The sequence below is a fragment of the Stenella coeruleoalba genome (genome assembly GCF_951394435.1).
Source record: "Stenella coeruleoalba genome assembly, chromosome: 5".
Taxonomy (NCBI): domain Eukaryota; kingdom Metazoa; phylum Chordata; class Mammalia; order Artiodactyla; family Delphinidae; genus Stenella; species Stenella coeruleoalba.
Genome location: NC_137150.1, coordinates 123,245,915 through 123,257,403, shown reverse-complemented (window position 1 = coordinate 123,257,403; position 11,489 = coordinate 123,245,915). Strand labels below are relative to the sequence as shown.

Sequence of the window (11,489 nt, the reverse complement as noted above, 5' to 3'; positions counted from 1 at the left end):
CACATGACTTAGAGTGCACAAATATTAAAAATAAAAAAACATATATTTGTAAGCTATTGAGGAATATATTTCATGTATAGGCAGTAGCAATTTAGCCCAACAGTGGAATGATTTGTATTGGAAATATAAGCTATACTCCATAGGCAATAGAGAGTTCAAATATGCAAATGGGCTAATTTATTTTTTCCAGCAGTATTAAGAATTAGATAGCAAGGCCATTTTTCAGGAATATTGGGAAAACAGGACATTATTGCAATTACCCAAATGAGGAATGCTAAGGACATATGTAGAATTTGCAACATTTGTAATAGAGGCAGTAAGTAGCTTGGAATTAATGTGACTTATCAGAGATACAATAATATATCCTTGTAGCTGAGAAAATAAGAAGGTTGAAGAGGAGAAATGGCTAGGCAATGATATCAAGTTTTTTTTGTCTTGAATGCCCTGGAAAATGGTGACATGTTGAGCCAAGTTGATGCCTCGTTGGAAAATTAAGGATATTAAAAAAATGAAAGGACAAACTTATTTAGAGATAGGTTTAACTTTTAACAGGTTGAATTATAGTCTAGCAGGATATTCACATTAACTTTTGGCAGGCAATTTGAAATAGGAATTTATAGATTCAGAATAAATGCTGGAGCTGAAGTAGCAATCATCCATGCAGAGATTTTAAACAAATGTCTAGTAATGGGTTATATAACTAGAGTTGGAAATTATAAAGTGAAAAATAGAGAGAGAAGAGGAAGAGGAAGAAGGAGAAGAAGAAGGAGGATGAGGAGAAGGAGAAGAAGAAAGAGGAAGAAAAACGATGGAGGAGGGTGAGGGAGAAGGGGAGAGGAGGGAGGAAGGAAGAAGATGACTGAACTATGAAGGAAAGCTATATGTATAGGATATTTCCCAAATGTTTAATGAAGAAAGGTGTTATTGACATGTTTGTTTGGCTATATAGATAGCAGAGGTATGTGATGACTGACAAAATTATTAACTCTTTCATTTTCCAAAAGTATAAAATACAGCATATTTTTGGTAATAACATCCCCAGTCAGATGAATACTGAATACATGATGTACCCAAGGCAAGAAATAAAGAAGATTAGGGGAAATGAATATTCACTATTTCTGGTGATTCCTTCCACGGGAAAGGCCCTCCCTTAACATAAAGATCTTATTTTCTTTCCAACCCTCATTTATTCCTCTCTTTGAAAGATGAGGTGCTCAATCTGATTAGTTAATTTGTGACAAGGAATTGGACATGTGTAGCTTGGTACCATTCCCGATGTGGTATCTGCCCACCTGCTTGTACCCCCATCCCTGTGCATGCAGAAGTGACTGAGAAATCCTTCCTTAGGGAATAAATGAACAATGTCCAACAACAATTAAAAATACACAGGATCCTGGAAAAAGTGAACTTAATTTAGGATATGGTAGAGGGAAATTCATAGGATGATAACAGGAAGAATTCAAAGGACAACAGGCATGCAATTTTCCTACAAAGTCACAAGTCCAGTTTGGAATGAGAGGATGGAGGGTTCCAGAAAAGACGTTTCAAAGGGACAAAAAACATATACATATATAATAGATTATCTGGTAGATTTGATTGTTGCAAAATCAGTTTGAGAAGTGTTTTACTAAGTTGTTGGATGTTATGTTGGAGGTTTTACAAAACAATTAGATTAGAACAAAAAAACCCTGCAAATTTTAAAAATAAGAAGATTGCTAATTAATACTTGGGAAACAAAAGGCTGCAGGAAAACATATATGTTACTAAAATATACTACTTATCATTGAATAATATTTACATAGTCATAAGAGGTCTCCAATTGAAATATAATTACCCACAGATGTTTGAAATATATTAAAAGAATTTTGGAAAGAAACCCTGAGAGTAAATGGGGGTAAATATATAAGCAATCATCATCTTTCATAGAAAATCAGTAGATATAAGTAAGAAAGCAAAAAACATGAAGCATGCTATAGAGAAAATAGAGGTAAGTACTAAAAAAAAAAAAAAACTGGAAGTGTGGAAAAGTGGGCTCAACAGATCAATCAATGGGTAAAGGAATTACATACAGAAGATGTCATTTTCTGTTATTTTTAATTCTCAGTTTTCTGTATTGTATTTTATATCATGTTCCTTTATCATTTTGATAAAGAAATTTTTAGACAACACAACCTCTTTAGTTAAAGAGGTTGCATGCAATTGTCAATATTTTGAGTTATTTGAATCAAGTAGAGATAACATAACCATCTATAATAGGTACTAAAAATAAAATAAAGATAATTGCCTATAAAGAATTTTTTTTTAAATAGATGTAAATTCTGAGAATAAGTTAGATTCATGACAAGTTTGCTCATTTGTTAAGGACAGAAATACTTGATTCAGAGGAGGGGAAATACGGAAAGTACAATGGAGAAAGGAAGTAGTTTCTTGAACAATCATTCTGGGAGCTAGACTTATTTAAAAGAGAATATATGCAACCAACATTTTCGTAGGCAAGGGGATGATCATTAACAAGAAAAGTTGCACCTGAGTGATATTACCTTCATGAATTAGGCTAAAGGTAAAGGTGGGGAGGAGAAGAGTCGATGAGAAGAGGTGCTATTTAGGGTCAGCGAGGAGAGAAATGATGTTTTGCAATACCTATCGAAGAACAGAAGATAATCTCTGCCACAGGAACAGAACATTTATCTGATGTATTTAATTATATGTGGATTTTAGAAACTGACATCAGTTTAGCTTAAAATACAGCTTTCTTAGCAGCAAATATTTTTTCAGTCCCAACCATCATTTACTCATTCAACCCTGTCCCAGGGACACGTCCTCTAGCAGACTATTAGGATAAACCAGTGGTGGTGGGTGCAGGACAGATAATATGGAAGCTCAATAAAACTAGATCACTTCTTTTTTAAAAAAAATTGCTTGCACTTCTATGCTCCCCCACCTGGGTCCTCTGTCCACAGCACAGACCTCAGACATGGCAGCCCAGGGCAATATGAATAGGACACTGTAACCACCAATCCTCTAGAAGGATAGGCCCCAGGTCACTGCTGCTATATTTTATTGATCAAAGCAGCACTGTTTCAGTAACATAGAGGATTCAACTCCATCTCTCAGTGGGTGGTGTGGTACATGCACAAAGAGGGCAGGAATTTATGGAGGACCAATTTTTAAGATAAACCAATGTCGGTTGTGTTGAAATTTTTTTTAGACTAGTTTGAAATTACTCATAATTTTACAAATAAATGACTAAAATGTGTACTTCTAAGGAACTTTGAGAAAATGTATGAGCAGGAATTGAGAATAGTCTGCAAATGATAACATGGTTCAAACTATGAAATTTTTAATAAAATGATAAAAATGGGACTCACAAAGAGAAATATTTGAATAGGACATTTGAAAGGATAATAATAAAAAAAAAAACAGGACTAAAGAGAGAGACTCTTCTTGAACAGTTTCTGAAGTAGAAAGTACTAGAAGTTGAGAAGACAACCCATTGGTGAGGTGGTAAATGTTTAAAAACTGGCAGTCTGGGAAAAATAGAATCTTGATTTGTAGGATTTGCATATTTCTGTGTGTATGTGTTATAGTCCCACCATGATTTATTTCCAGCTAGTAACCTGTTTGTAAAATTTTGCTGAAATTGAATAATAAACTCTTGAGGGCTAATAATAACCAGCACCAGCATACCACTGTAGTAAATCCAATGGTAGGTATTTGGGTTTTATCGTATATATTGTTGAAGGACAAGAAGTTATATTATTGTATATAATATGTACATGAATATATTTCATCTTTTCAGTAAGTTTTTTAATCATTAAAAAACAAACTTCTGTACCTTTCATAAATAACTAGGGGAATATTCTAAGAAATTTTGTAAAGAGAGATGTGGACTCTGTAGACCATAATAAAAATAATATCCACTTGCTCAGAATCGACATAAGTATATTCACTTAACATAGTAAGTTTTAAACAACATTTACAAGAATTCCCATGAATTCGAGTTGTTTTAAATATTTTAAAAAATATATAAAATAATGTGTTAAGTTGTAAAAGAGTTATATAATATATTATGGCACTGCTTTGTGGAAAATTTATTCTTCTGAATAACTAAAAGATGCAAAACCTCTGGCAAGAATTGACCAATTAACTGAAATTCAAATATACACAATCAGCTGTATTTGAGACATATAATATTTAATTGGTGAGAAAAAGCTAAATGCCAGCTACATGAACAGTTTTCCAGAGCAAAGAAAATTACTTGAATTAATCTAGATTCCAACTTCTGGAGCCCTTGCAACAAGAAAAAAAAATAACCCCTAATGGCTAAAATATAATTACCATTTTTTATGTCATTAAGAGTATTTTTTTTTCCTAAACACCTGTGCTGTACCTGTTTATGTTAAGAAACTGTATTTCCACTCTGAATACAACACAATCCAACCTTGGCAAAATAATACATGTCTCTATGTAACACCTTGCAACTCATTTGGTAAACTTCCTCAAAGTTGAACTTTTTGAACTTCCGTGATACCTCTTTCAGTTGGCAAACTATTTCCTCTATTTTTAATCAAGGTTCTTTGAACTGTATGTGTCCTTGATTTTCAAGGTATCTACAGAAATTCTTCTTTTTTTTTTTTTGACTATTACAGAAGTTTATGTAACAAAAAAGTTCAGTAAGAAAATGTACACGACCCAATTTTCATCGTAGTAAAATGTGGAGAGGGGTCACGTGGAAGCAGTTGATTTCTCTGGTGAAGACAGCCATTGTTCATACTCCTTCCAAGGTTTCTAACATGATGATACTATTTCCTTGTATTACCACAATTCCAATATTGTTCTGTTGCCCACTAGTTGCCATCTCCACACATTCATCTATCACAAGATTCAAAAAGGGATCAAATCCCCTCAATATTCCTTGGACATGACTGCCACCATTTAATATTAATGATAACTTCTTGTCCATAAATTTATTCAAATCGGGAGGGTGAGCTTTGCTCATGATGTCTACTCGACGAGCTCAAAGATGCCGCCAAAACGAATTCGAGTTGTCCCTCATGCTCAAGAGGTCTCATATATATATATATATATATATATATATATATATATATATATATATATATATATATATATATATATATATAATAACTAGATGTTTTTCACCCATAAATATTGACCAAAACCAGATATATAAATCTATATCTATCTATTTGTACAATTTATTTCAGCATATATATATACAAAATTTATATTTTTATAATTTTTCCACTAAAAATTGGAGTATTTAAAACAAAGTGTTTTGGGAAATTAACCTGTGAGGGATTTGCAGAAATTCTTTAAAATATGTATATGTCTATGTTTATCTACCTATTTGTTTATCTAGTGTATCTACCAATATGAATAGTGTGGTCCCATTTGCAACAAAATTGTTATAAATAAGTACCAACAATTATTTTACTGTCTTGAGTTATTAAAATTAAATAAGACAGAATAATTTAAGTAAAAATCCCAAAATGTAGAAAACTCAGAACCTTTTAAATTAAAATATTCCAAAGATGGAGAATAAGTGAATTTATACTCACCTTAACCTGCTACATCTTTCAGATAATGGGTGTGTAACAATAGTAGATTTTTTTCAGCATTCCAGACTCACTTGGACCCTAAAGTCATCCTGGAGACTGCTGGGGAGGGAGAGCAAGAGGAAGACAAGGACATAATTTAAAGAACACATTTATTAAGCATTTGAGTAAAAATAACTTCTGCAACAATAAGTATGGAAAAAACCCAGGTGCTTATCACAGCTTATTACTCATGACACAGAAACAAACTGAAACATCTAACACTATAGCATAATAATCTTACCTAAATCTTCTGATCCATTACATAAAAATCAATGAAATAAATATGAAAGTGCATTTATGTTGAAATTTGGCTCTTATGAAAAAAAGTGGTAATAATTCTCAACGTTTTCTAAGTTTTTATTGAATTGAACTTTTATTTTGTGCCTGTACTAGACACTAATATGTGTTTTGTTAGACCTGGAGAATTTTTCTTATTATCATGATATTCCAATATGAAATTTCTTCATATAAACAAATTTTAAGTCCTCAGAAGATTAGATATGATATTTAATGGCAAATGAAAGACAAACATAGGAATTGTATAATTAAAATCAAACATGCATTTTTGTATTTGCTCTTCCTTAAAAATAATTGTTGTCACAATTAGTTCTAATTATCATGAAACATTTATAACATTTCTAAAAGAGTGTGATACAAACATTAACTTTCCTAAGTGCCCTGTGCCTCTGAGTCTGAACCACAGGATCCACAGAAGGACTGAAAAGAAAGTAATTATAATTTTAGCTAGGGTTATCTCTAGTGAGGGATTAGTGTTCTTTATTTTTAAGCATTTATAATTTCCAATTTTTCAAGTTGTTTCATTAGTAGGAATTTTTAGGTTTGTTTAAAAATTATAAATGTATTTAGAAATTAATAGATTCTGTGAGGAGTTGTATGTCACAAATACACATTTGCACTATACTGAGGAAGTTTTGATTTAGAAAAGATAAATGCATGTCAAAGGTCTCAAGACCAGGCAGTAGCAGGGTCAGAACTCCCATTACATTCTATAAAACTCCAGATCTCTGGTCTTCAATATTATCCTACACTGCCTATATATAAAGGCGTACCCTGAACTATTGAAGCTTCAAATGGACATTAAACCTTAATTTCACAGAGCAACATGAATGTGCAACCCATGAACAATATAGGACTTTAATAATCTATCAATTTGTAAACAAATAGTTTTACAGTAACTGAGAATCACTAGCCACATCTTTGGAATATATAGATTTTTGGTTGAAAGGCTAATAGATATTCAATAATAATAACAAAAATAATCACAATGGTAATAACGTAACCTACATACATAAATTGTGTAATCAGTGTTCTTCCAATAGCTTTGAATAATTTATCTCAATTATTCCTCACATTAAACCATTACATTTCTATTATTTAGATGAAGAAAGTGAGGTTTACAGAAGTTCTACAACTTGTCCAATATCACAGAACTATATGGTTTTGCAGTGTCAAGTTTCAAAACCTACTGTGATCTCAGAACTTACTATTGTAATAAGGACTTATGATTTGAGGTTTGCTGACAGACAAAATTATAACAGGAAAAACATTTCTGGAGTAACAATTTGGAAAGCTTGCAATTTGTTCAATCCTTTATATCTATCTCTGTATCTATCCTTTTTTATTTATGTCTATATAATCTATATCTATTTCTATCTATCAGCTATCTATCATCTATCTATATTGAGGCAGAGATAAAGTGGTACACAGTTTTGTTTCTGTTTTTTAACAGAATGAGATATCTTTTATCATTTTTCACAGTTGATACTGAAAGAACGTTTAACATTAAAAGTAAACAAAGTACTTTTTTTGCTATGTTGAAAGCTCTTAGAGAAAATAAAGCATGAAAGCAATGAATGCATTCCTTCTAATAAAGTAATACTTAACTTTTTAAAAACTAAGCATCAAAGTAAGCATCTATTTCTGGACATAGTTAACATTAATCTGACTTCTAGACAAGCTGTTTGGCAAATTTTACTTTAATTGGCATTAACAGTAGAGTTTTATTGGAAAGTGTTGGCAAGCTCATATGCAAACAACCTTCAGTATAAAGGAGAGTTTCTGGAAATGTGATGAGAATTTATTATAGTCTTCAGCGTTTACTCAAAGAGATATACTGAACAATGAAACAGAAAGAAATAAGACCATCCATCACTTTCTCACAAAAGGACCTAAGCTCTTATGTCCATTAATACTGTTACATTCTGTCAGCAGTCAATGAGAAGACATCACTGAAAAATTCTCACAAAAGTGTTAAGTTATACATATGTCCAAAAAAAGACATTTCCTTCATTCTGGTTGAACTTAGTCCAATACCATTTTACTTTTTACTGAGGAAATTCAACTTAAGTATTCATGGTTATTGCTATATAGTTATTTAACTGTATTCTCCCTGTGAGGTAAAGAAATAATTAATGGTTTCTTTTTTTTTGTTTTTACTTAAAGAGGTAGAGACTCTTTGAGTCTTTATTTCCTAGGCTCTGATATAATAATTACATTAGTGTCTGTCCTACCATGTTGAAGAGTAAAGTGGCTGGTACAAGTGGCAGCCATGGCATGGTGAGAAGGACATTTCCCACCAGGTGTGTGCATCTATCATGGCACTTATCATTCTCTGTTGTAGTTGTTTGGTTGACCAAATGCTGCTTTGTACAGCTATACATTATCCTTCTCATTGTGTAGAAAACCACAAAAAGTAGTTGTAACACACAAATACCTGGACAGTTTTCTACCATATCCTTTAAAGTCTTAGTTGAGTGAGTCTGAATGCCAAGGTATGGCAGTTGCACAAATTATAAAATTGTTTTGATTGCATGTAACAAGAATCTAAATATCTTCTCTGGGAATGAAGGGTGACAGTGTGCAGTCCCTGTCCTTGATCCCACTTTAACGCAGCTTATTCTGTACTTTAAGGTTTGTTACTTGCACTATCCTTTGTCATTTAGCACTATCTGTAGTAAATGGCTCTCTTTGGGTTACAAGCCATGTAATCCTAACTCAAACTAAAATGCAAATTACATAAATAAATCTTAAATAAGTTTGCAAATGAGAGAAAAAATAATCCATGGGCTTTCTTACTTTCAAGTGTAGGTAGATCCAGGATTGTAACTAAGCCTCTTTGCCATCATTGGTCTCTCATGTTAAATCTGCTTCTCTTTGCCTTGGAATCACCTACTGTCCAGTGCTGTCTTGATATATCTGGACAAGGCTAGCACTGGATTTTATGCATATCATATTTTTATCTAGCACTATCAGAGGAAACGGAATTGTCTTTTTCAGTAGGTTCAGTGGGGAACTTGCGATGGTTATGATTTACTAACAATTCCTATAAAGGAGTCATTTGTTCAAAACGTGGACTGAGAAAAACTAGCCTCCTCCAAAGCATATGAAACAGGGTTCAAACTGAAGGTATCTCTGTTATGGGAGTAGTAAGAAGAAATAGAGTGATATATGAGTTTATGGTACTTATTTTCACATTTGTGCTTACTGACATGAGTTATTGAGGTTGAGACATAATTTTAAAGTCATCATTGTTCTCATATTGGAAAGAATATGCTTCAATTGCACCAATGTCATTTCTGAAACAACCACCTTCTCTCCTTACCCCTGAAGACCAAGAGCACTAGAATCACTACACATTTCCAACTGGAAAAGTAATCATAGTTTAGATATGATAATTAGTATTTTATAATGTAGAATACATTCATTTTTAACAGAAATTTTGCTTTATCTTTGTTTCTAAATGCTTAATTAAGGTGTAGATAAATGACATTGTTAAGAAAAAACATATAATTACCTGAAGTTTTAGTTACCTAAAGCACAATGAATTATCTTTATGGATCATATATGAGAAAAAAACAAAACTAGGCATATTCTAACTTCCATACAAATGATAATAGGTAGAAATGCTCCTATTTTAAAATTTTGCTCAATAGCCATCTATGACTAGAGACTGAAAGCCAGTGGAACTGACTCAGCATCCATCTTAGGAAAAGGCAGCTACGCTTGTCTGTGTTTTTCTAAATTATTTGGCCTAGTTCTTAATTTGTTTCAACATTGCGGTACATTCTCAGTACTTTCAGTGTATCTCTAATTCCTTAAAGAAACACTGATTTTAGAATTAATGAAATAAATGGAGCCTCAGACCAATGTTTCCTAATATGTTTACTCTATATTTCAAAACATTAAAGTGTATTCAGATCAATGAAAACTGTATTAGAATGTGATGTTTCTAAAGAAACACTAAGCAACACTGACTGAAAGTAGTTTAAATGAGGTAAAACCAGCTTAAACTTATTTGTAAATTTCACAAATATCCTTCACGGTATAAAGAGAGAAAAAGACATAATGAGGTTAAATGACCATTTGTTTTTCACCTCCTCTGTAATTTTGAGAACTCCAGCTGAATATGTATTCATGTAAGACTGTTTTTGGAGGTATGATCACTTAAACAGTAGATTTCATCTTAAAAATTTTATTACATACCAAAGGATAGCAGGACGTGACTTTGAGGTTACAGCCAATGGTATTTAACAAGATGTTGTTCTTACTCGGTTTATTAAGGTGAGAGGAGAAAGAATTGCATGGGCAGACATTATATTTAAAGATAGGTTATTTCTTCTCTGAAAGGATATATATTTTGATTCAAGCCATCGACAAAAGGAGGAAACATAGTGATACATGTGATGGGTGGTTGTAATGAATAAAACACACTTCTTCTGTAGGAGATTTTGATTGTTGGCCTACCAGGATTGTCAGTGTGTACGAAAAAGATATGTAGGGCTACAGGACAAAAGACTAGACTTCTTTCCTTTTTATTGTTTTAAATAGCAAAATATTTAATATTTGAAGAAAGAAGGATAGCATTTTAAGAGTATAATATGAACAATCAGTATAATTTAAAAATAAATACTAATAACACAAATCTTCTACATTAACTGTGTAAATAGATCAATTAAGAGTGAGTTAGCAACTTCTTAGTTACAAATTATATGAAAATGGTTGTTCTGTATCATAACTCAGCCAGGAATTTTATTTGCCCTTATATAGCCATACAACATCTGATAAGTATGCTTTGGGGTCCAGTTAGTCGTTAGTCTACACTTGAATTAAGGAGAGAGATGCTTTCGTTTCTTTCCAACTCTGATCTAAGAGGTAATAATTTTTCTAATCATAGTTACCATTACACATACAAAGACATAATTAAACTTCAATTGTATTCATTTTCCTACTTCCTTCATCCAGGAATTAAAATCCTGAAATAAAAGATAAAAGACAATCCTTTGAGTGGTTTTGGAGGAATATAACAAGTAAAGTGGGAGATTTCCAAATTTTTAGGCCATTTAAAATTTTCAAATACTTAAGATCATTTTTTATTGTCCCTCCCACTCACATTATAAAGAAAAGGAAATTAAAGTAAGTCTGTATTAAATACAGTACATTTTCCAAAATGTAGTTCTTAAGAAAACAAAAAAAGAGAGGGCAGGCAAACTATTAACAGATAAAGTACTTACATTCAAATACACATGTCAAATTATCAGAAAAATTAATTTATTCTAACCTCCTGTGACCTCTCTCTCCCCAAGTCCTGCTGTACTTACACTATGCAAGATTATGCTTAGCATTCTATTTTACACCAAAATGATTTGCTTCCTAATATTAAAATATGCCTTAGTCTTATTCCCAAAACTATTTTAGTCTCTTAAAATAAGGACGATACATTAAGAGACTTTTATGTTTGTAAGATCTTCATAAAAGTTTTGAACCTATGGTAGGTTCTGTATATTGTTTACTCAAAACAGCTAATGAATAACTTGCCTTTTGAAGATGAAATATTTATTTAATGAAAAGCTA

The 11,489-nt window shown here is 32.0% G+C and overlaps 1 protein-coding gene across 1 annotated transcript; it reads right to left on the bottom strand.

The window, feature by feature from the left end:
* Positions 1–4,580: 4,580 nt before the first annotated feature.
* Positions 4,581–5,038, bottom strand: LOC307186687 (small nuclear ribonucleoprotein G-like). The gene has a single exon (XM_079922107.1). It carries the CDS (start codon positions 4,997–4,999, stop codon positions 4,769–4,771), a length of 231 nt encoding a protein of 76 aa, XP_079778233.1. The 5' UTR covers positions 5,000–5,038; the 3' UTR covers positions 4,581–4,768.
* Between the last annotated feature and the right edge of the window lie 6,451 nt (positions 5,039–11,489).

Bases quoted from the DNA above. Each gene is read 5' to 3' on its own strand.
- LOC307186687 (XM_079922107.1), bottom strand. From the start codon at position 4,999: ATGAGCAAAGCTCACCCTCCCGATTTGAATAAATTTATGGACAAGAAG.